This window comes from Tachysurus fulvidraco, chromosome 5 (genome assembly GCF_022655615.1).
Source record: "Tachysurus fulvidraco isolate hzauxx_2018 chromosome 5, HZAU_PFXX_2.0, whole genome shotgun sequence".
Classification (NCBI taxonomy): domain Eukaryota; kingdom Metazoa; phylum Chordata; class Actinopteri; order Siluriformes; family Bagridae; genus Tachysurus; species Tachysurus fulvidraco.
Window position 1 is genome coordinate 22,253,267 of NC_062522.1, and position 27,220 is coordinate 22,280,486.

Genomic DNA, 27,220 nt, shown 5'->3' on the forward strand with positions numbered 1-27,220 from the left:
CCTGCAAAAACCCAAAACACTGCAATAAATCAGGAAAGATATAAACACAAATTTGATAAGAATTATCTGATTATATTTTTAAAGCGACTAGTCCATCTAAGGCATCTAAGGTACAGCATCTAAGGTAACATTTTCATGCAGCACTGTACAAGCAATGGAGATGTGCTTTCACTGGAAAAGCAGAACCCATGGTGGGAAGCAGTGGCTCAACAGTTAAAGACTCCAGCATGGCCAAGCTGCCAAGGCCATTAAACCATATTTAACATTTACATTTCTGGCATTTAGCAGATGACCTTTTCCAGAGCGACTTACATTTTTATCTCATTTTATACAACTGAGCAAGTAATGGTTAAGGGCCTTGCTCATGGGCTCAGTAGTGGCAGCTTGGTGGACCTGCGATTCAAACTCACAACCTTCTGAGCAGTAATCCAACACCTCAACCACCTAGCAACCAAATCCCATTTGTTCCAGTTTTGCTGATGTATAATTGAACCTGTGCGCTGACATGTTTCCTACTGTATATGTGACAAAAGAATGTCACTGCATTGTAATTTGACAGATAAAGGCTTCTACTCTATAAAATCGAATGATGTATTGTAACGCTAGAGGATGTACTGTAATACTTGAAATGTATTCTCTTTGGTAGAATCGGTCATAAAAAAGCAAAAGCTGGCTAACAGCAGCAGTAAAATAGAAGTGTGGTTAAAGGGAAATGGGGTTGCTTTGTTATAATCTCATACTGATTGCATGCACTAGACAGTCCCTCCAGGATATTGCCAAGTTTTATAGTCATTATTGTGTCCAAAAAAAGCTTGATACTGAAACTGACTGAATTGGTGAAATTGCAAGCACATGATTCTTATTTTCAACTCCTACCGGTGAAGACACATGTGATTACTTACGCTGAGCTGGACTCATGTTTCGGATGTGTTGTGATGATATCGCACGATACGCCTTGGCCCAAATGTGTGTACACTCTGCTGTAATTTTGAAAACACTGCAAGCTCCTCTAAATATCCATAGCATATTCATCTTTATATTATCCTGTTCATACTGTAATCATATTTTATAGTGTACATCTCACACTTGCTGCCTATTGCACTTCTGGTTAGATGCCCAACTAAAAAAAATCAGGAGTCTCTGCAATGCATTCTTTTAAACACTGAACTATGTGCTCTGTTTATTTTATCCTTTTAAACATGTTTGGCTTGAACTGGACAGTATTAGATGTCTAGCTAAGACAGAAGTCATGCAAGCAGAGGGTTCAGATAACTTGCTGTTTCTCCTGATAATAATACAAAAAACACAAAGAGACTTAACAACAGCTATCAGCGGTTCTTTCAACAATACAAACTCCATGCCATGGATAAATTGGTTGACTAGCATTGATGATTGCTAGCCTTTAATCAGATTAGGGAACAAATACATGCTTTAACTTCATCAAGTAAAGAACACAAATCATTATTTCTATTATATTATCTTATTCTTTCATGCTTATTTGCTCTCTCTCTCTCTCTCTCTCTCTCTCTCTCTCTCTCTCTCTCTCTGGCTCTCTCTCTCTCTCTCTCTCTCTCTCTCTCTCTCTCTCTCTCTCTCTGGCTCTCTCTCTCTCTCTCTCTCTCTCTCTCTCTCTCTCTCTCTCTCTCTCTCTCTCTCTGGCTCTCTCTCTCTCTCTCTCTCTCTCTCTCTCTCTCTCTCTCTCTCTCCTATCAGTCAACATGTTGTACTTGTATTACTCCCAATTTCAGGATTGTCAGATTATTTCAGAACAGCTTGTAAACTTTAAGTCTATATTATTATCTATATAATATTAAGTCTTTTTTATTCCCTGATCATAACAAAATAAATAAATAAATAAAATCTTCTACGCACTTTAGCTTTAAATGAGTTTTTATAGTATAATAAATCTCCCCATAAGTCAGGACACAAAAGATGTACCAGCTCAGTGACAGCTGATTGAACGTAGCATGAATTAACGCTTTTCAGGTGCATCCTAGAAATGACTTTCATGTTTAAATAGGGGTGTCAACAGGGTCGATTTCCTCTTTCGGATTATAGCTTCTATTATCATTCACTGGCATGCAGTGGGCAAATCTTTTAGCGAGCAGTCTGGGAGATAATTAACATCTCTGACCTGTTTGTACTTCTTGTAATCAGGCTCATTTTCCTTTCTTTCCTTTCTTTCCTCCCCTATTTCATAGCAGCATGGCTGTTATTAAAAGGAATCCTTAAGGGTTATCATTCTTGGCTGAGACCTCGCTTTCTCTGCACCCTGCTCTGCATACCAGAACACAGATTACAGGTAATGCCAAGTTCTTTCTTTTGTAACTCATCTCTCTCATCTTTTCCATCAGCTCACTTTTTTTTTCCTGGAAAAGGGGAAGGTATCAGACGTGAGTGTTAGGTGAAGTAATATGAAGGTGATGGGACTACGATTTTATTTCAACAAGCCACACTTTGCTAGTGTACATCCATAAAGATCCATTTCTATTTATTTCTTTTTTATTTGCATAGCGCTTTAGAAAACCAAAAGCAGCTGTAAAGGTATATAAAAATTCAGAATATAATGTCAAATAATGCTAAAGTTTACAATTTAAATTGATATGTATACATAATGACTATGCCAGAGGCATCAGTAACAAGGAAAAACTCCCTGAGATGACATGAGGAAGACATTTTGAGGAACCAGACTTAAAAGGGAACCCATCATCACCTGGGTAAAAAACATAAAAAACAAAAACAAACTTCAAATCCTAAAAAACGGTTCTAAATACTATTAAAGCAGTTCTAAATACTATTAATATATACTGTTTAGGTGTGTTAATAAAAGAAGTACACACAAATTAGTTTGGCTCAAATAAAAAATAAAATAAATACATTTTTTAAAAAATAAAAAAAAAATACTTCAACCTAGTATCAGATTTGGAATTTTATTTAGAGCTCATATTAACCAAAAGGCAAAAGGAAAAAAGCAACACTTCTTCTTATTTTCAGACCACAGAAACCATTACTGGAATTTGAATGGATTTTTTCAGCCAGCATTATTATTATTGTCCACTGATAGCGAGAGGCTATTGCTTAACAATGCCAAAATTTACATCAATACAATTGTTTATGAATGATGACACCAGGCTGGTTAAACATAAAACTGTAAAAGACTGTGTTTAATGATTATTGGCTGCATGAAATCATTTGTCTGCACATGAAAGCTTCAAGTAACGCTTCAATTCAAATTTATTTGTATTTTGCATTTAAAATGGGATAATGTCACAATGCAGGAACAACAGGAATAAACAGGAATATAGAAATTCAGAAAATAAATGACACATTTCTCAGTTTATCCTTAATCAGTGAGCTAGAGTTGACGATGCCATGGTGCTACCTTTTTAGATGATTTTGGGAGAAAGCAGTCTCAAAAAGGGAATCCGTCCTCATCTGGGTGACACTGGATGGTGGGATTATAAATCATTTCTCTTCTATAACTGTGTATATGGTTTAAAAGTGCTATAGTACAAGATTCCAACAAGGGTTTCAGTAGGGTTTGGATTCTATCCACAAAAACAGGTCTATACTGTATATGCACTTTTATATTAACCTATTTAAGTATCAGTACGTTGGTGTTCCAGTTTGAAATGGAAATTGACTTATCAGACATTTTCATTCAGATTAAACAAATGAGTTTATTGATATGAAATTAGTCAGGACACTGTTGGCTTTCAGGGTGAGATGTCCCCCCCCCCCCTGTTCTCTCTCTACCCTTACACAGAAGTTTAGCGGTTGAAGATAACGCCTTCAAACTTTCTTATGAGCAAGCATTTCAAGCCTCTCAGAGAGCAGAAACTTGATAACATCATTTACTTTGAAAATATAAACCTTTGTGTAAAAATACACAAACTTTTTTTTTTTACTTATATAAATATATTGCCCCTAGTAGGCTAGGTAAACAGAACTTAACGTAAACGTACAAAAAACTATAAATTCTTAAAGCGTTGAGTGCCTGATTTTATATGAGCCATCAATCACCACTGTGGAATGTAACATGACAAAGAAATTCAATGCTGAACATAGACACAACAAAACAGGCACCGATTCCCTTTTTTGGCCGATGGTAAAAAGTGTTAAAATACGTTTTAGTTAAACAATTCTTTAAATATTATAATAGCAGGCAATTTTTCATATGAACATAATCATAACCATTACAACCCAAACGTATGTTTATGTCAACTCTGTGAACAAGAGAAAAGCAAAGGTTTTGGAATAAGCTAAGCACAAGCATCTCACTCAATCCAGCCACTAGTGGTTAAATTGGTTAGCAAGAGCAAGGGTCAAGAGTGTTATCACAGCCCACAAACCACTAGCTACAGAATTCAGTTCAGACGTCCCTCCTCAGTTTGTTTACATCAGGCCTGGAGGTGCTGTCCCAACCCCTTATGAATGCTCAACGAACACCCTACTTGACCCCTGTCAAATGGAAACAAAGGAAGGATCACCGCCTGCTAGACAGAGTGCGTCACAGCCTGGGAGTCGAGCCTAATGTCATCTGACAGTCCAAAGACATGCACTTTACCATGGCAGCTGGGTGCATGTGAGCTTTTAAGTAGCAGGTGAGGGTCCAATCGCTCACAGAGTGGTCTTTATGCTCCATGACATGCGCTAATCTTAAGGGTACTTAAGGTCTTTTTGCTGTTTGATGCTAATCTTTTAACTGAACTTGAGCATTTACTTGCAATCCTATAGATATGGTTAAACTTAACCAACATAATATACCAAAAAGTTCCTGAGTTAAACAGTTGTGTCAATTAAACTGGATCATGTACTAGATTCAATGATGTAGAGTGAGATAGATCAGTTTATGTAGTATCAACTATAAACTGGTTACACTGTTAAGTCTAACAAGGATGTTGCTATAGGACTAAATTTAGATGCTCAAAACATGCAAAATAGTGGAGTGGTAAAGTGTCTGCTGCAAAATACCAGCGTTTTGGGGGATTATTTCTGAGCTTGGGTTTAAATTTTATTCAGTGCTTTGAATATACACACTCAATTCATCTTGGATGTACGAAAAGTAATCCTGTTAATGTTCCTCAATTCAATCCGGTGAAACCCATGTCTGCATTTTAATGAAGTAAATACAATTAGCTTTTTTTTTCAGTCTCCTCAAGATAGATAAATAAATAAATAAATAAAAATCCTGCATTGTTCACATAAGTGTACCAAATGGTATGTTCGATGTGTTAAAAACTGGGATTTCATTTTGTTTATTGTATAAAATATTATTCTATAATCAGTGGCAGAATAAAAAGCCATGATCAGCTGGGGTTTAGCTGTCCGGTCATGCATTATTCAAACGGAGAGAGTAAAAACTCTCAATAACACAGCATGCAGAGCAGCACAATGCATCAGGAACGCATCTGTCTTTTTCACTCCGTCTCTCTTGTTGACACACACACACACACACACACACACACACACACACACACACACACACCACGCACACGCACACGCACACACACACACACGCACACACACTGTGGGACACATGAGCAAATAGCATTTTTCTTCACGGGAGATGTGAGTAAAGATGCACATGAACGGCAAAATCCTGTTCCACTCACTCCATAAGAAATTGTCACCAGATTAACTTGACTCTGGCTTGGAAAAAAACAGCCAAATAGTTATTTTTCGTAAATTGCAAACGATACGAAAATCGAACCACTTCTTCGACACCATGAGGCAAGACTACATATCTAATGTCTAAGCGAGCAGGAATAACGCTATAATATTGTTAGAACACTTTTTAATTCCTATAACTACATACAGTATATACGTTTATTTCTTTAAATTAATTAAAAAAATATTCTAAACTAAGACAAAAACAAAGCCATTATCATAAATAATTGCAGAAAATATTATGAAAACACGAAAATTCATATTTCTTTTCTGCATGGAAGTGGGCTAGACCTCCAGGTGCATACCTTCTACGCACAGGCTAGTCATACAAAAAAAACAGATTTTTTCCTGAACTGAAAAAAAAAGGAATATGTGGTCCGTTGGATTTAAGAAAAAATACTACGCATAGTTAACGAATAGTTTATGTAAAAATAATACGTAATAGTGAGTGTGATCAATTCTTGTAGCATTAATGTAAACCAAGCCCATTCTGGTCTATAGCGAGGATGTTGGCCCTGATTGGGAATAACTGTGCATGCATGGCAGAATGGCGCAGTGGTGATGTGTCTGTTGTACAATTGTTGTTGTAAAAGTGTTGTGGGTTTTAGTGACTGCTCAGTGCTTGATTTCACAGAGGGACGTAAAAATACACGCTCAAATCATGTTGGATGTAAGCAAACTAATATCGTTAATTTCCCTCCCTCAATTCAACCACGTGGAACTGATGTACGGGATTTTAATTACTTAAACACGTTTTTTCCCCCAGTGTGTTTATGATTTACCAATGAACGCCTACATGCAAATAAAGTGTCCAGAAATGCAACTGAAACAGGTTGCCAACAAAGTAAAAAGAGCATATTTATTCACTCCCTAAATTCCATCACCTTTAGCAACATCTCTAAATTATAACATACAGTATGATACTTCATTGTAAGTGTGTTTAACCCTTTTACGTCAAAAACCATTTTCTCTACCGGCTGGTGGCATCCGTTAAATATACATGACTGACATTAACTCTATCATTTTATAATGTGTGCTAAGCTGAACAAACGTTGATGGATTTTATTTCACATTAAGGAACATTTACCTTGACAGAAATCAAGGTCCCGTCAGTCCCGAGAGTCCCAACAGCATGTGAGATGAGATGAGGGGGGGTTCAAAACACCTGTGCTTTCCATTCATATGTCGAATAGCGCATCTGTTTTTCTTCAAGGTTTGAGTGAGTAATGCTAGAATAGACTGACATTCTTTTGCAAAGCTCTTGCATAAGTTGGCAGGTCTGATAATATAATATAATTGGAGTAAATATCCGCTGGATATCTTGCGATAACTTGCGATATTGCACAAGCTTTCGTAACATTTGGGTTGCCTGCGTTTGCTTTGGGATATTTGCTGATGTGTTCCTTTATGAGGAAAGGATTGTCAGATGCTAGCTTGCGTAATCACACGTATAAAAGCTGAAATAAGCTACAGAACACTTACGATGCTGTTAAAAATAAAAACAAATATCAGGAAGAAGCGCTGACGTCACAGCTGATGAATGAGGTTCCACTGACCTTAAGAATTTGTCATGGACCTTAAGAGAGGCCAGCAATTATATAGTCCAATCCCATACGTCGTTGTTCCACAACAAATGGGTGTCCCATATGGAGCATGCAAGCAGGCTGGCACTGCATGTGCTGAGAAAACTGAGCTTCTAGAAAAGCAACTCAATTCTCAGATGTAAAAGTGTCATTAAGTAACACTTTGGATTATGTTGTATGGCAAGCAACCAAAGCCAGAACACTGCAATTTAACACATTTGAAAAATCCATCTATTTTAATTTAACAAAAAAATAAATAAAAAACGCAAAAGTAATAATTAATTATTCAGGATTCAATGCTTAAGTGGTTGGCTAGAGTTTCTGTGTTTACGTGCACAAAACCCAGTGCACAATTCTGTCTGAAAGATTTCTTCTGGTGACTCAAAATTTCCACATTAGATTAGGTGTGTGTGTGTGTGTGTGTGTGTGTGTGTGTGTGTGTGTGTGTGTGTGTGTGTGTGTGTGTGTGTGTGTGTGTGTGTGTGTGTGTGATTTCACATTGTCTCTTCGTATTCACCTTTGTCTCAGGTAATCGGACCATAAGAGTGCAGCGCTAAAGACAGATGTCTTGTCTAAATACAAATGTCTTGTGACTCGATCATACAGAGTGCATGCAAAGGTGTTTTTTAAGCATTTGTAGTGTGAACAGAATTGCGTTGTGCTGCACCCTGACTATATCAGCCATTCAGCTCCAGTTGTGTTCTGTGTCATGAAGATTTCAGGCCTTCTGTGAGAAGATGCCAACCCTGCGAGGATCCTGAGGCACATAGAGATGTACCAACTCCAGTTGGATCCCAGCCATTTCAGACATTCAAAGAGTAGATGCCATCTACATGTGGACATTAAGGACAACAACCTCCTAATCGATACACAACTAATCGACTGTATATGACTGCAGAAAGTTCCCTTTTGAGTCTGGTTCCTCTCAAAGTTTCTTCCTTGAAACAACAGCTGAGTCAGGCTTGCTCATTAGGAATAAATACATATAAATTAAATATAAGTCTAATATTAATCTCTAACTTTTTGTACTATATTTCTAATATTCTGTAAAGCTGCTTTGAGACAATGTCCACTGTTAAAAAGAAAACTGAATTGAATTAAATGTACAAACATCAGCGTAGTCCCAGTGATGCCGTGCTAATTTATACACCTTGAACCAAAAATCCCGATTTAAAATTCATTTTGCAATAAAGGTCTTGATTTTGGACTAGTGTAAAGGGTAGAAAGGGATATATTGTGTTGGGTAGTGTATATTCAGCTGTCAGGTGGATTTGTTGGACTGGATTTCTATAATAAAGCTGTCATGTTGCACAATCTATTGAGCAACTGACATCTGATGGCTAAACATAAACAGTTTTCATTTGCGATTGGCTCGGTATTTTGATGGTTTTGTATTAAAGTGCAATTTAGTTGTTTCTGGCAGATTTGGCAAGCTTCCTACTGTGGAAATGCGATTGTAAATGGACAACAAAGACCTATTTGAGACATATGAATAGCTGTTTGTCTTGGCAGTCCATGTATAGTTGGATCACCTGAGACACATGTTAAATTCAAGCATGAACAAGGCAGTTTGATTGTCAAGAGGCCAAGCAAGTCCCAAGGCTTTAAAACCACATGTTGGTTCTTTTTTAATACATCAGAATTTTCCCACTACTAATACATCAAAATTATACTTAAGCATTTTAACGGTATAATGAAATACAAAAGACGCTGTACTCGTAATGTTCATGTTGTAATTGTAATCGGGGCTAGTTTGCAGGAATCTTTCCAAATGAATTGAACCCTTTTTATGAGTAAACCCGTGTTACGTTTTGTTTTACATGTTTACATTCTGAATTATTTCATTGCATATCTATCTGATTAGTCAGGACACTAGTGTTGGATTATAGTGTGAGATGTTTTCCCCTTGGTTTGAATAACCTTACACAGTATTTTAATGGATGGAGATAATGCCATCAAATTTTAGATGCTCAGAGAGCGGAAAAAATAATAATTGTTTTACATTTTTTCGAACTTTTCTATGAATATATTGCCCTTGGTCGGCTAGGAAAAAAACAGAAATATTTATGAAAAAACTACAAAATAAAAACCACCATTGTGGAGTGTGACAAAGACAAAGACATTCAGTGCTGGATTTCATCTTTAGGGGGTTTTAGCCCTCAGTGAGAATTTAAAACAAGAAGAGTTTTATATTATATATTATATGACTACACAGTAAGCCAAAAGTTATGGTATTAAATGGCAAAAGTGGACACCAAAATTTTATGCATGATGTAATGATGTCAGTCTTGAATCAAATCAGTTCATGTATGTGTGCATTCTCTACAAACAGTGAGTCCAATAAATGCAGTCATTAATAAAAATATATTCACAACACTGAAAGCACTGCTGCAGAGCAGGTTAACAAGGTAAAAACGTTTGTAAAATACCTTCTATAACCGTCTTTTTGCGGCTTTCCACTGATTAACGTTATAGATAAACGCCTCAAGCTCTGACTGACTCTGTGCTTCTCCGTTCAAATAAAGCAGACAGCTGATGACGTACTTTTGAAAGACTACAACGCACGTGCGTAAAAGCAAAGCAAAAAAATTCGCTCTTGGATCAAACTGATAAATAATTTTCTTTCCTATCATCCTGCATTTTCATTTTAAATTTTTTATTTTTGAAAGTAAAAATTATACTTATAGTTTTAGGGTGGCTGAGATCACAGACAGGGGGGCTGGAGCCACACTAAAAAAGGTCTAGAACTGCCCCTGGTGCAGGACAAGAACACAACAAAACAGGATGACATTTATTTGGCCTAGTTAAAAGCATAAAAAAACCTTAGGACTTATATGGAATACACGTGGTACAAAAAGCCCACTTTACCTTAGAAAAATAAAACTGATACGATTTAGATTTCAGGCCCGGTCTAGCCTTTTCTGATTTTATTTTGTATTATCATTCCATAAATCCTGCTGTTGTGTCATACACATAATGATAGGATATATAGTCAGTCAGCTATATAAAATAAATTCATCTGGAATTAGCTGCAGTCAATTAGATGATTACTTTGTGGTTTCGGCATGACGGGGTGAGTATTCAAGAAGAGCAAACAAAATGTCCTTTCTTTTTAATGAAGAAAAAAAAAGATCATTAACAAAGTACATTCAGAAACAGCTTGTCTTTTTAATTCGACGGCTTCATTAACTATGATTGATTGCAATGCCCTTTTAGCTAGTCTATAGCAAATGGCCCAGTGTGTTGTTTTAATGGACCCACTGATTCATCCATGTTGAAGAGACTTATCTACAAAGCAGCCATGAAATTGTATAATAGGATTTTCACTTGTTCAGAATACTAACTGAATTCACGTGCCAAGTGAAACAAATTTGCCAAAAGATAAAGCCGGGATTGAAGGAAGGAGGAAACGGCGTTATGGGAATACGGCGCTGTTAATGGGGAAATAATTGAAAGTGATTACTATAGTGTAATTTTAATAACATAAATATCTAGAACAAATATCAGGCATAAACCAGACACCGGTCAGGATTAGTTACTGGAAATAATGTACAGAGATGAGAATAGTGTAAGCATCTGCATGATGAAGGATTCTCACACAGGTTTTGTGTGTATGGATTTAAACAGTAGAGCAGCAGATATCTCTTAATCCTATACATGTTATTGCAATCTGTGTAAATGTTAAAATTCTGTTTTTCTGAATTATACGTATATAAAGTACTTTAGAAAACCCTAAATCTTTCCTTCAAGTGAAGTACTTAACACACTACGTAATAATTACACTGGCACACAGTCATAGCCCTGATTAGAAAACCTCCATGTACCCAAACTTTGCTTATGTGACCAAATGTTGTATGAAATGCAGAAACTAAAAAACCTATAATGTAAAGTTTGGACCACAAATGATATTATTATAGGTCTATACGGCATCAAAAAAGGTCAAAACTGTAACACACACGTCATTTAAAAAAAAAAAAACATTTTATGGTGCTATTCTGTCCGGTAAGGCATCTCACCTTTTCTGTGAGCACTTGTGGAACATGTGTGTTGTGGAAATAATGATGTTGTAATCAGCAAAAACTAATGCAGAGGTTAGTTACAGCCTGTACAAGTGCGTACCCGAGTACGAGTTGTGTCACATTCACAGGTTGAGGGCAACTGAACTCCTCCTACAGGAGGCCTCTGGTTCAGAACTGCTGTGTGCTTCATGGACTGCATGATAGCTTTCACACAACCAATTTATCGTGCAAACTGTGCTCTGTTTCAGACTAAACTGCCCATACACACACAAACGTCATTTTCACATCATTCTGTCTGTAACCAGCAGACAGACAATTAAAAAATCAGACAAAATCGATGTCATCGAACCACATAGAGACCCTTATACTCTGTCCGCCACTGCTCATCGCAATTTTAATTAGCCAAATACTCACTTTAGTCTATATTTATAACGTCTGACCACTTTCATAACAAGTATCATATTGTTATTACTACTCTCTTCTCATCCCTGACTCTTCAGTCTTTTACTGCCTCTGGAAAGGCATCTGTTACTCTCTGTGCCTTTCGACACCGTATCTATCCATTATGTTATCTCTCTTGAGGTTCAATTTCCCGCAAGGACTAATGTGACACGGACTCATGATTCAAAGTGAAAAGTGCTGCTCTCAAAATCCCATCATTACACGTTCACACTACCTTCATGCGAACAGCCTAAAAATGTCTGGAAGAAGAATGGATTTCACCTTTAAACTCCTTGTCACTTGTTACTTTCCATCTCTATAGAACAACCTTCCAGACGTCCTCTAAAAGACTCCTTTGTTCCTGCAGACTTGTTTTTAATACACTTTTCAGAATAGTAGCTCTCTGCTGTTAAATTACTTGAGCATGAAAGCAATACATTCTCACACCTTTTTCCTCGCAAGCATACTTCGCTCTTTAGAATGTCATCGGCACTTTCATAGGCCCTTTATATTGTTCAGTGTTGAACTAATTTTTACCTCACAATGTTTTTGCTTTTGATAGCTGGCCTTTCAGGATTTATTAAAACCCAAGCCTGCGGTTCTTCACATAATCATGCATGAAATTTTGACTGACAGTGTCTTTTTCATTAAAAGTGAATTTTCTGAGTAACTAGAGCCGGGCCTGCTCCAGAGAAAAAAACATAATCCTGTCATATCTCTCTCTCTCTCTCTCTCTCTCTCTCTCTCTCTCTCTCTCTCACACGCACACACGCTCTGTGAGTGTGCAAGCAACCTGACCCCAAATGTGTAGAATCATGCTGCACTGCTTTTATTCGGTGTATATAAAGTTCATGAAGCCCATCAGAAGGATGTCATTATCGCTTCTGATGTTTGGACTTTATTACGGAGAGGAGATGAAATTACCAGACGCAGAGATTTGAGAAGCAATGACAAGTGTGTGTGAGACTGAGAGGGAAAGAAAGAAAAAAAAGAGCTCCACTAGAACAATAAGCGACTCTCAACATGTGCCAAATAAGACCACCTTGCAAATATCCGAGCACACTTGCACAAATGAGGGTGACATCATCTGTACACAGAACAGGAGAATGCCAGTCTAGTCCATGGCCATTACAGAGGACACCCATGATTTTATCCTCACCACTCACACACTCGTACACACACTCCCATGTGGCTCACAAAGAATAAACACGGCATTCGCACATCGTTGAGATCGTCCCTAGAGACCGGAGCTCAATCTGGCCTAACCGCAGGCCCCGTTTTTCCCATAGAAAGGCTGCCTGAGCTCCGGCCCACATGTGGCGCTCCACGCTAGCTCACATTTCTCCTCATGCAGATGCGCAGCTGCTTGAATTGAAGTGCACCATCTGGACAGCATCAGGCATATTACCTGGAAGATGCATAGAAATACATATAGACACATGCATATACAGACTTCTCTTTATGTTTAATGCTGGCACATGCTCCATCCAAGCTAATGGACTTGCACACACGTGGACTTGCATGTCAACACTTACATATAGACACGTGCACTTTTGTTTCCAAAATGTAAATATACACTAATATTTTTACACCTAGAATGTTCTATTATATGATATGTTTTTTCAGTTTTCTTTCCTCTCTTTTTGACTATTCTGTATGGTTTCCACTTTTAAATTCGCCACCATGTATGCTCATTAATGTTCACAGTCAAACAGCTTGCTGAGCTCTCTCTGTCTTTCTCTCTCACTTTGTCTCTCTCTCTCTCCCTCCTGTGAATCACTCCTCCCTTCTTTAGCATCAGAGCTCTGATTAGAAGAGTGTGTCTCATCCGTCACTCAGTGATTGCTGATTATTGCGTATTTCCAAGAGCCCCGCTTATTGCCTCCAATAGTTTTAACACTGCACCTCACCGCTGTAATGATAACCTACACTCCATTAGCGTTTGCTCATTTCTGTCTCCCTGTTGTATAATTTTTCTCTTCATTATCTTGCCTAACACTTGCGTCCCTGTCAGATGAATTCCACATAGTGGGACGGAAGTACAGATTTTCCCTTTTACCATCCTTCACCCCCTGCTGTTAGCTACCACTTAGTTGTCTTCCTACAGCTTGTGGATTGGTCAACACCCCCCCCCCTCCTTTGCATGTAATAATGTTTTCGGTCTACTGGCATGGATCGTTGGCCGAGCCGCTGCTCCGCTACGGTCACAGCATCCAGTGTTGACTGACAGATGGTAATAAATGGTGGCAGCCAAAAACAACATACACAGAGAGGCGCCCTTGACCCTGGCACCCCACCCCAGTCTCAGGACCAAGGTCAAGCCCAGTTTGCTGACCTCAATGCTACGACTTCTCCAACCATGCAACACGTCAGGAGGCCCCCATGATGACAGATTATGTGTATAATTTGCTTGATGTTTGCAGTAATGCTTATAGTGGTCTTCCTGCTGCTAATAATTTGGACTGGTGCACACTTACTACTGTATGGAAATGGAAATATTGCCAAGCTTTTAAAATGTCACACAAAGCAGTGACAGATATCAAGATACAGAATATTTGGCATTTTCTCACAAGACTTTGAGTTGTATTATGACTAGATCGATGACAGACAGAGATACACATACAACACGCTTGCCACTTACACACATTTATTGGACTGAACTGTCAATCACCACCATCATATTCTACATTTTTTTTTTAGTTCCTCACAAAAGGTTTCACACAAAGGTCTTTGCTTGCTAGGGCACAGTGGTTTACGCCGGGACTCCCTATGCATCTGCTTTGTGCCAATTCCTTTTGTGAACCTGGCTTACAAATAAACCTGAATGTGGGTGAGTTTGATTGAATTGCAATGTGCTGGACCCCACAGCTCTTCTATTTTTATACAAAAAAGAAAAGGCTACAATGGGGAAAGTCAAGCCAATTTCACAATTGTTTGACATCAAATTCGGGGGAGCCGAGAACGAAACGTTGAGCAAAAGCAGAATGGCCGTCTGGGAAATTTTATCAGACTGGTATTAAAAAAACAGGGATGTGGGAAAAAAAAACCATACGATCCTCAACTGTGGGAAATATTTCCCTAATCTGACCAGCAAATGGATGAGAAACACTGATGGTTCAAGTCATTTCAATGCCTAGCAAAAATAGTAGAAAGTAGGAGGATGAAAACTGCACATGAATCTATTTACATTGTGCCTGACACAATACCATCTGGATAGAAAATGCCGTCATCACGAAGGGGCCGTGTTTCAACACACTTGCTTTTCATTTACAGGTGATTTTTCATCTCGACCCGGAATTCTGACTCTTGCCTTATCATTTCGTTCTCGTCTTCCTGAATTAATCGCAGCTACACGGAATGACACGAAGCATCTGTCTGGAGCAGATAACCGACACAAAACTGTTGAAAATCCACTGTGGACTGAAAGAACATGGGAAAATAAGCCATGATCATTTATGGATTTTAGAAAGAGTCCAAAAAATACTTCATGCATGAAATGAGTCAATAGTTTGCTCAAGTTGGGATTTAGATGAAGTATTACTGGAGAGTAGGGGATAGAATATTATCTTGCCTAGAAAGCCTTATGGACGTTTGATGGAAGATTTCTGTCTTTTGTTACAGATGGAGATCCACAGTTAGTCTGGAGTAAATGTACACTAGCATATTATAGTGTCAAATTTAGGGTTGTTTAAAATGGTCAATGTTTATTACACTAAAATGATCATATTGACCGTTTATCATATAATTCTATAAATGATGCATGTTTAAGTTTGAGTTTACTCCTACATCATCGTAGATAAGGTTAGCTCTATAGTTAAGGGGCAGTTAAGGCACATGCCTCATTCATTCATTTTCTACCACTTATCCGACCTATCTCAGACGTCATCGGGCATCAAGGCAGGATACACCCTGGACGGAGTGCCAACCCATCGCAGGGCACACACACACTCTCATTCACTCACGCAATCACACACACTACGGACAATTTTCCAGAGATACCAAACAACCTACCATGCATGTCTTTGGACCGGGGGAGGAAACCGGAGTACCCGAATGAAACCCCCAAAGCACGGGTAGAACATGCAACTCCACACACACAAGGCGGAGGCGGGAATCGAACCCGACCCTGTAGGTGTGAAGCGAACGTGCTAACCACTAAGCCAGCGTGCCCCCCCCGGCACATGCCTCATTAATTCATATTTAAGTAAGCATTCATTCAGGTATTAGGACATGATTATTCATACGCTGTTATTGTAAAATGTTATCAAAATAATTGCATACGCATCGTTTTTATGTGGCCCGTTGTCAAAAAAAAGTAACCCTTTATGGTATTAGATACGGCCTTTATATAGTTATACAATGGATATATAATAAGCAGTTCTGTCTCAGCACATTGCAAAAACCAAGCTGTCAGCACTTATTTTGTGTAGTTCATTGGACGATTTGCTCCATCTTGGCAGCACAGATATATTTGTTCTTGCACAGTACTGCAAAACTGGCATGTCCAAATACCCTGATATACAATATTTCCAACAGATTGCCACATCCTAATCTGAAACATGTTCAATCTTGGCATGCTTTGTCTTCATGAAGAAGAGACAAAGAGAACTGATTAAAAGCTATTGGTGGGGGAAAAAAATCTGTATCTGGAGATGAAAGACACGTTTTTAGTGTTGTTATAAACCATCTGCCAGAGTTAAGTTCAAAGCCCACAGTGTCTGCACACAATGCATGGGGTCCATGAAACTGACATTTCGCCTGACGCCAACTTCATTATTTTTTCCCATGAGTATCAAAAGTGCACAGTGAAAGCAAAGATCTTATTCCGATGGATGAAACAACCAGCCTCCAGCATTAATGGGGCCATGTTGGAAATGATGGATGTCTGAAAGCTTCTCATCCATCACAGTTTCTTTAACTGTTTCTTTTTTTAAAAAGTAGTCCACAAAACACATGCTTGGAATGACTAATCCCGGGATGAGTGCCCTTACCCAGAATGAATGTCCGAACTCCTCTCATGGGAATGTCCCAATGCATACAGAGACAGGACATGTCCCGCAGGACTGGGATAACAGATGGGCGTTACAGGGGTGGAAAGATAGAAGATAAAATATAAAGTGACCAAGATAACAAAAAAATGAAGTTGAGCAGGGAGAAGAAACAAATAAAATGCCAAAGTCTGACAGATCGAGGAAGAAAGAAAGAGAGAGAGACAGAAAGAGAGGGGGTGTGAGACAGTAGGGTCTCTATATTTAGCCGTGCCGCTGTCACCTTCACTCTTCCTCCACAGAGCAGACTCACTGTGACAGCTCAGATCCAGTAAAGCAGCACAGGATCCCAGGATGCACCACTACCACCTTCAGACTCGCATGCTCACACAGATACAGATCTAAAATCCACCAGGAAATACAGAATAATACCATTCCATCCGTGCCTAATAATCGCACATAATCGGGGGCTATTTCTCGACAGGTAATCCGATTTTCTCTAAATGTGATTATAAGGATGAAAAAGAGCCTGCTTTATAAACAATTAACTTCTGACTGAATAACACCGATCCAGAGAACTTGTGTTCATGTACGTCTGACAGAGTTGTGGGGATTCTTGCAGGAAGCTGAGAGAGAGAGAGAGAGAGAGAGAGAGAGAGAGAGAGAGAGAGAGAGAGAGAGAGAGAGAGAGAGAGAGAAAACTGAAAGAGAGCCTGGAAGGGTCAGCAGGCTAAGTTTATTATGCTGCCAAGAGCTCCATTAGAGTGCAGCCCATGGGACGACCCCAAAAAAATGTGCAAGAGATGCCTCCCAACTCCCAGGGTTATTAATATCGCTCTGTCACATTTCTGTGGCTGCAGCTACAAAGCAAGAACCCGACCGGGCCTGTAAGTGGAGCCTAATGATGGGCAATCATGATGTCACCCGGGGCAAATATGTTCAGTTCAAAAGGAAGATGATTTGCGACAGTGTAGGAAAAGATTTTTGATATAATGGGATCTCATTCACGCTGTCCAGACTTTCCCCCGAGACAAAGAGACAGACAGAGACGCGGAGAGGCAGGCAGGCAGACAGATACACAAAGGCGGATGCAAACACCCAAACACAAGCATAATCCCTTTCTTTCTGTAACACCTTTTCTGAAATGATTCAGGTGAAAAGAGAGCTAACCAAGCTGTGGCTAGATCTTTAGTGTAGGATAGAAAGACTCTCACAGACCAGGGGCTATTGAAATGTTCCTAACAGCAATACAGAGATTTGTCTTTCACAGGCACACACACACACACACACACACACACACACACACACACACACACACACACACACACACACACACACACACACACACAAAGTGTCTGAGTGTGTATAATCTTTTCAGCTACTAGTCTCTCATATTCTTTATTGGTATTGTTAGTATTTTTCCTTACCCACAAACTACCTTCATTATTCACTGAGTCTCTCATTGTTCCTTTGGCTTATTACGGAAAGACAATTTTCTCAACATTCGTGCCTTCAAAATAACTTTATCCGCATTTTCTCCTTTCTTCCTCTCTACCATGTTCCATCAAAGCAAGAGAGAATACAACGCTTCGGGCCAAATACATTTCCATAAATATCACCATTACAACAGGCCAATTAGAAGCGCACGGTGGGATCGTAGCAAAACAGCGCTATTAGTTTGAAGATACAGCCGCCAAAGACAGGCAATTCGGTCTCAAAGGCCGTGCAGCTAAAGCTGATGAGTAAATTTTGCCCTATGGCATTTTAATACATAGTGAATTAGGATAATTGGAGAGTCAAAGGTGTGAAGGACACAGCTATTGGTGCTGTCAACTGCCTGTCCAATGTGTTCCAGAGACGACAGGAGACAGATGAGCTTTTATGTTTTATCAGCTCTTTTTTATGTCATACCGAAATAAAAGCAAATCATCAAAATATTACAGGAGAGGAAATTGCGGTCGGTCGATGAAGGAGCGCTGTGACAAAGATGAACAAAAATAGCTTTTTGAATGTGTGATGACTTAGGTCATGAAAGATACACCGCTGAAACCGGATAACTGGATATATCGAAACGTAAACATGGCCACAGGGGACTGTCTGGACTGACACAGAAACATTTTTAACTTGATTCGATTAACAAAAGCTACATCCAATAACACTGTGATGCTGACCAGGATAAAGAGATTAGTGAAGAAGAAAGAATGTGTGAACACCAGATATGTCCATTATGCTACCCATTCTGGGACCTTTTCTTTCCATACACAGGCAAAACAGCCAGACAAAACTGAGGTTATTGGTTCGATTTATTTAGGTATTGGTTTGAACATTTGTTTCAAAATTGATCAATATTGATGAATATAAAGAAAGCTAAAGAGAAAACAGAGAAACAGGCAATACCATTTTTAAATAATGTTCTAATCATTTTTAAATGTTTAGCTGGGGGTCTGCACGGCTGGGTCTCTTTTCAGATTGCAGCCAGATTACGGTTCCAGGTGTTTCAGTGACCAGACAGGAAACGGGGGGGAGAGAAAGATGAGTTAAGAGTTTTGAATTCAAGTGACTTTGAACAAACAGAAACCGGGAGCAATTAACGCTGAATCCCAGGCTCTGGTATACATAAATGGGTGGTCATTAGTGCTTGTTTGGGTATAGAAATGGGTGCCCCTTAAATTCAAACACACACAGACATAATGCCCTGATAAGGTCACACATGTGGACCCCCATTTCTCTCTCTCTCTCTCTCTCTCTCTCTCTCTCTCTCTCTGTCTCTCTCTCTCTGTCTCTCTGTCTCACACACACACACACACACACACACACACACACACACACACACACACACACACACACACACACACACACAAACACACACACACACAGAGCCCTTACGGAGGGGTCACAGATGTAAACCCTAGGTGGTGTATTCTGCCTAAGCCTATTAGAACTTACATACTGCTGGGGGATAATACATCATTTATTGTCTGTGCTGAGAAACAGACTGGTCCTGCTGTACAAGCACAATCAAGTGGTACAATTACAAACACAAATATTTACACAACTGGTTTTACAGCCTCATCCAAATGTATTAGGACAGAAAGGCCAAATCTCTTTTCACTACACACTGAAGACATTTGGGTTTGAAATCAAACATACTGAGATCATAACACCTTTTCATAATTACACGTAGAAGACCCAATCATTTTTAGAGTAACCAGTTATATTGGAACATGTAACTGCCAGGCGTGTCTGGTTACAGTGATTGTTTAAACATTAAATATCCCTGAATGTTTACTCTTGGTTTAAGCCCTGGGTTTCACCTGTGAAGACTAGATTTATTGCTAAACATGTAAAAAAAAAGTACCACGAAGACAAGAAGGCTGCCTATGGGTAAAAAAAACATGAGAAAAAGGGAAAATCAATCAGGGCTGTTACACCAACATTTATCTTGGGCAACATAAGGATATGGAATGTACTGAAAAAGAAATAAACCACTAATGTACTGAGCAATAGACACCAAACAGGTCAGCCAACAGCAGTTGATGACAGAAACATTGTGAGTGCTGTGAGGAAAAAAAAACCCAAAACAACATTCAGGGTCATTAGCAAGAACATCCACAAGGCAGGGGTGAAGATATCACAAATGTTCAAAGAAGACTATGAAAGGGGAAATATAGAGTCCATACCACAGGATGCAAAACTCTTATCAACATAAAGAATCAGAAGCCAGATTGGAATTCATAGTGAAACCACAAACGTGTTGGAACCGAGATGAAACTCTACCAAAGCAATGGAAAGCACAAATTGTGGAGAATAGAAGATGTGCTCATGATCCAATACATACAAGCTCATCGGTCGATCCCGGTGTAGGTGGTGTCAAGGCTTGGGTTTGCATGGCTGCTTCTGGAACAGACTCACTAATCTTTACTGAGGACGTAACTCATGATGGCTGCAGAAGAATCAATTCTTAGAAGTGCATTCAAGTTAAACTTCATCATGCACTAAGACAATAATACAAAACACACTGCCCACACTTTATCTGGGGAAAACTGTGGAAGGTTTTAGACTGGCCAAGTCAATCACCAGACCATAACCCAGTTGAACAGCATCTCACTTCCTGAAAAGGAGACTGAAGGGAGAAAGTCTCCAAAACAAACAACTACTGAAAGAAGTGGTGGTAAAAGCCTAGGAAAGCATCACAATAGAAGAAACTAACGTTTTGGTTGGTTTTGTTTGCGAATCACAGGTCGCTGCAGTTATAGCAAGTAAGGGATATACATACGCTTAAGACTTAACTGTTCCAATTTTTTTGCTCACCTAAATATTTTGTGGTGTAATGATCTAAGTTGATTAACACATCTAGACACAAATATCTTCAGTCTATGGCAAAAAAACAAAAATGTGCTATTTTAATCAGCCTTGGAGTTGCAGACACACAGGGTGCTACTACATGCAAGCCTTAAATCTGTTCTTAACAACCTTTAAAGACTGACCACTTATCTTAGATGACAAGCTCTCAAAGGGCAAAAAGTTGAGGCAGCTTTTGCTAGAAATCTATAAATCTATTATCAGGGCTTATCTTGCCTGCAACACAAGTCAGAGGGTTATTTGGAACTCACACAAGTCTATATATAACCCCCCCAAACACACACACACACACACACACACACACACACACACACACACACACACACACACACACACACACACACACACACACACACACACACACAAAGATAACTGGAGCCCCTCTTATATTCTTGACCTACACGTAATCAATGACAAAATGCCATCAAAGGCAAAAAGGTAGAAATATACCGTATGAGTAAATACACAACTCTGATACACAACTCTATGTCTAACTCTAACACTATACACAACTCAGTTTTGTTCCTTATTAACCATATAGTACACTAGTTAGTCTATAGCCTTTCTGCAGTGTTGTCTCTCGACGGACGCATTATATTCCCTGAATAGTTCACTGTTATTACCTAGAATGCACCACACACAAATCCACACTTCCACGCTGAGTAACACAATGACTGCTTTCAGTTTAAAAAATATACTTGTCAGGGTGGACATCATATCGTCAATGCGTGCATTTTATGTAGAAATCACGTCTGGATTTCTGTGGTTTGGCATGTAATTTGTAATGCACACATTGTTTATGTAATAGTAGGTCACGATGATGTGCTTTTGGAGCATTTAGACTAGCTAACAGTGAAATCAGTCGTGGCTGCCCTATATAGCACTCTATATAGAACAGTCTGTATAGTTAATATTGAACAAGTGATTTCAGACATGGCATTAGTCTCAGACTGTATGGTCATTCCTTCAACTTCTCACATATACCATATCTCAGATGATAATACAGCGGCAGCTTCAACACTCCCACGCCTTAAAAAAAAAAAAAAAAAAAAAAAAACAATAGGGACCTTCATGTACGGCAACGTGGTTCAGACAGGGCACTTAAGCAAGCTCAGGCTGCCGTACACATTAAAAGCTTACACCGGAGAAGCCAGAAACACTTACACACTTAGACAAGCACTTAAGAAAGAAATTCTGCAGCAGGCAAAGTCTTTCATTATGATAATCTATGCATTGCTCTGGACACTCTGCAAACATCTGTGCAAATGTCAACACTGCCTTTTCAAGAATACAACATCTAAAACATGCGAGTCTACTGCTACGTTTTGAGTGCTGGAATCCGAATTAAATCAACATACACAAGATTTGCTTGGAGCGAGCGCTTTCAATCACCAGCAAAGAATTCTTTCTGCCAAACTGTTGAATTTGCCTTAGGTGTTTTCCTAACCATTAAACATGGATATGATATGCAGAAACATGTCCATAAATCCACCAGCATGTCAAAACTGAGTGGTTACATGGACGAGCACACTCTTAGGTCGCAGCGGGGCACTGAAAGTCCTCTGGGCTATCTTTGAGCAAAATAGTGGGAATTCTGGAAACAAAAGGAGGAAGCAGGGAGGAGGAGAAAGTGTGCTCAGGGTGCAGAAAGAGGAGAGAAAGCAAGAAGAAGGAATGTACATGAAATCCAAACCTGCATGAAGGCACACACCTAAACTTAAGCTGGCGGTGAGATGATAGAGGGATCGGAACTCCTGTAAATAGGAGCCAGAGACCGTAAGCTTGAGACGTGATTTATCTTGGCTTCTTAGGATGCACTGCCGGCCCAGACGGCATGTAATGTGAAAAGGGGCGATAAAGACAGAGGCATCTCTCCCTTCTCAACTTGCCGACACATCGAAGCTGAAAACTGACTTGACCTGGCAGGGTTCCTCTTCGTGCAGGTCGAGTCAGTTTTCAGCTTCACACACACACACACACACACACACACACACACACACACACACACACACACACACACACACACACACACACACACACATGGTGATGTGGTCTAGTCACTAGGCGTCTATAAGAATGTTGATGGGAGTGTTAGCGAGAGATAATCCCCTAAAAGCTTCTTGTTTTCTTTGTCAGTGTTGCCCTAATCAAAGTCAGATTCTTGAGATTAAATTTATTTTTCCACCATAAAATAACACACCTCCGAGAACCTCTGGCTATATTTGACAACATGATGTACAGCCGAACAAGTTACAACCATCTTTCAAATGTTCAAGTGAGCAGTTTAACTACAATTCTACGACCAGCACTAAAAGCAGATAAAAATGGACAAAGTCTATCTTTTTTTTTCTGAAAAGTGTGTAATAGATGTTCTGGATATAAATAATGGACTAAACCAGTACAAAAAAGTCTCTTTAAAGCAAAGAATACGGGCCGAGCGTGTCAAACCCGACAACCTTAAAAGGCATATATCACAAGGCATGCTTTCATTATCTCATGTCTTTAGCTTTAGTCATTTATATCTGCCTCCTTTAGTAACAGGGCAGGCTAGTGAAAATTTCCAGACTCTTCTTGTGAGAAATTCTTTATGTCTGTTGCCAAGCTTAGCTGGCCGCTGTAAGCATGTAACTAGTATGTTCTCTGATATATATCTTGGCACATGGTGCTACAGTATGGTCACATGGGAAAAAGCTTTACGTTTCCATGTCAACTCAGGAAAAAAAAGGCAGAATTGCACCAACAAGGAAGAGAAAACAAGCAACAATAGAACATTTTTCGGTCGTCATTCAGACAAACTGTCTCGGCAGATGAGAGTACAATGGCAAAATTTCTTTTGTAATGCCTAATAAATATAAGTGAAAATTTAATGTGCACTTTATGTCAACAGTCTACAGCAACTCTTAAATTTTCATTTGGACATTATTTTAAAAATAAACCCAAGTCATTTTGAACCAACATTGACAGCTTATAAGGGGGAAAAACAACTGCCTATGATTCGTCTTGCCATCTGTACATTTAACTGATAGAACCAAGAAGAGCTGTAATATCTTTCGAGTGTCTAAAAGATGAAATCATGAAATGGAAGCCATTCTGAACATTGAAATATTGCTGAAATCAACCAAGCAGCCAACTGGCTCATTGTGGTCAGACTGCAGCATATCCCCCAAGCCACATGTTAAAGCACCAATTAAAAGACTCAATAACAAAAAGCTCAAAAGTAAACTAGCAAAGTAAAAGTAGTTTAGGAAGACTAGCTGACTGATTGACCAAGAATTAGAAACGTTTGTATATGCAGGGAGCCGCCATGCTCAGCACTTTACCCACAAACCCAAAGTAACCAAAACTCTATTATAGAAGAAGTCTCTGACCACAAAAACACAAGCTATGGAAATGGAGCGGAAGCATAATGGGAGAGGAAATACACGCTCATGACACATGTGCGTGAAGTGTGTGGAGTGTGGCCTTGATTGTACTGCAGCCTGAAAACACAGCAAGTGCTAACTAACATTGCATGTTTCCCACACCATCTTGATCCAAGCAGCCATGTCCCTTGCCAAGAAGCAGCCTACTAAGCAGTTGCACAACCAATTGAAACAGGAAACCACTGAATATTGCAGCTTCCTCGGACGACATAACCACACAAACAGCTTCCAGATTGGGAAGAGTCATAAATCAGAAATGTCAGAAGTGTGGCAGAATCTAAACCCCTAAGTAGGGAAAAATCATGCATAGTCTCACAAATGAATACTTGTACGAATTTGCAGTTTAGATTTGTATGAAAAGGAATGGATTCTTATTATTAGGATGACTATTGTTTTGATTCTATTAATTGTATAAAATTCATAATATTCTTTATTATGAATCAATTATACTTTATATTATAAAATTCATTAAAAACGGTTTCACTTTACGGAATTCCACCAAAACAGGTCCGGTATATCTTACCTTTAAAAGACAGGTAGATCCGTGGAGCTGACAGAGGTGGCAGGGAGGCAAATGGGTTGCTCTGGACTGATACAGCTGAGAACACAGAAACCAGAAGGGTCCCCAGAAACAAATCCCTCGTGCTCTGCACAATCATTGTGTCCAAAAACATGGAGAAACACTCAGTCCTGCAGAGGACAAAGAGCAAAGGGGTGAGGGGGATGAACGCTCTGACAGGTTACACCGACTTCTGGTTAAACCGGAGACTTAAATCTGAATCAGACAGTTTGAACAAATCCAAATTTGGTGATTTCCCCTTCTGTATAGAACAAGTTAATTAAACAGAGTAGTAGATGTGTTAGAGAAAGGAAATGGTCAACATAAACATTTTCCTAGAAAAACCTACCTGGCCACTTATAAGATGGTACAGTACCCATTTTGTTAAACCTCTGTACCTGTGTAGAACAGTAAAGTGTTCCCACCTAAGGACAAACATTAATGGTTGTAGATGTTATCCTTTTTTTTCTCTCTAAGAGTGTATAAATTACCATCTGCACTCCGCTCACGCCGTGCATCGTCTCAAATGCAGAACTTTATTCATTTAAGATTTTTACCCAGCATAATCCAAATCATAAATCATGCACTAGTTTTCATGATGGACCAGATACCACAAATTGTAACTGAAATCTAGAGTAGATTTAATTCTACAGTACCTGGAGGCAGGAACAGTTCATTCAACGCTGTAGGTATTAATTGTCTGCTTTGCCAGGAACAGCAGGTGAACACTGACCCTCACACACACGCCAGAAGACTTTAATGACTGCACATGTAACTCAGCCTAAAATCCTAATTGCACCTGTAACTAAATATAACAGTGGCATCCTGCGCGCGCGCGGAAAGAAAGGAAGGTGTCTATAACGCGTTATTACGCACCGTTCGTATGAACACACACATTCGGATGCTCCCGTCTTACAGCTATTCGCTTACTGCTGATCTTCCAAACGTTATAAATCAGGTAAACAAACAAATAAATACAAGAATAAAAGTAAGAAACAATTAGAAATGCACAAACATCCATGCCAAGTGGTATTAAGGAATAAAAGGGAAATTGATGATTACCCTATTATGATTGAATATGGGTAAGATTTAACAAAACAAACAAACAAACAAACAAAAACCCAAGAGATTTTACAGCGTTAAAATAAAAACTGGAAGAATAGAACTGTTTGTAGATCATTAACAAATCCTGAAACAAGGGTGAGGATGTGTTTGTACGCGTCCGTGTGGCTCCAGACTTCAGCATTCACCTGAAATATTAGCCGAAGTTTATCCCGGTATAAAAGCCCATTCAGAATCCTGTGAGGAAGAGCGGAGAATTCCCACGATGCGTCCTGCTGCTCTTCTTCAGTCCGAACACACTCTTCCTCACACACACACCCGCTTACTGTCACAGGCTCCAAATCCGAACACTGAAATACGGTGTGTGTGTGTGTGTGTGCGTGTGTGTGCGGGGTATTCCACATGGACAGCGCTTATTCGAGCCAGAGCAAGACGTCTCTCTCTCTCTCTCTCTCTCTCTCTCTCTCTCTCTCTCTCTCTCTCACACACACACACACACTCACACACATACACAGGCAGGTGGACGCAGCGCCTCCTGTGGGCGGAGTCTCACCTTTACAGAAAAGCCCAGTCTTGCCCCGCCCACTCCAGAGCGACAAAACAGAAGCGCGCGAGATGCTTGAGAGTCAATCTCTCTCTCTCTCTCTCTCTCTCTCTCTCTCTCTCTCTCTCTCTCTCTCTCTCTGTCTGTCTGTCTGTCTGTCTCTCTCTCTCTCTCTCTCTCTCTCTCTCTCTCTCTCTCTCTCTCTCTGTCTGTCTGTCTGTCTGTCTGTCTCTCTCTCTCTCTCTCTCTCTCTCTCTCTCTCTCTCTCTCTCTCTCTCTCTAGGTGAGAGACAATCATGTTATGCCATTGTGCCCCCAATATTATTAATATTTATATTTATATTTATTTTACATTTTATATACGTATTAATTTTACTTGATTTTGCTTAATGCTGTGACATATGAGGTTTTCCATGCAGTTTGCATTACATTAACTGGAATTTCTAAGCTTTGAGTGAACAGTTTATTTAATTAGCCATAACTTGGTTATTCAGCCCCCCCCCCCCCCCCTTATACAAAACATATAAAGAAATCTATGAAAACATAAAATAAAGTTTGTGAGACTTGCTG

General features: G+C 39.3%; 1 protein-coding gene across 3 annotated transcripts in view; it reads right to left on the minus strand.

The window, feature by feature from the left end:
* The window catches only part of sema3fa (sema domain, immunoglobulin domain (Ig), short basic domain, secreted, (semaphorin) 3Fa), a 52,759-nt gene extending 26,168 nt beyond the window's left edge, over positions 1-26,591 (minus strand). For 2 of the 3 annotated variants that reach the window (XM_047814260.1, XM_027146301.2), the window contains exons 1-2: positions 26,295-26,591; positions 25,009-25,175 (exon numbers count right to left, since the gene is read on the minus strand). In XM_047814260.1, the coding sequence (XP_047670216.1) occupies positions 25,009-25,159 (151 nt within the window). In that variant the 5' untranslated portion in view covers positions 25,160-25,175; positions 26,295-26,591. Of the gene's footprint in view, positions 1-25,008; positions 25,176-25,700; positions 25,895-26,294 lie in introns of those variants that run through there. The other variant, XM_047814259.1, reaches the window with a different exon arrangement.
* Between the last annotated feature and the right edge of the window lie 629 nt (positions 26,592-27,220).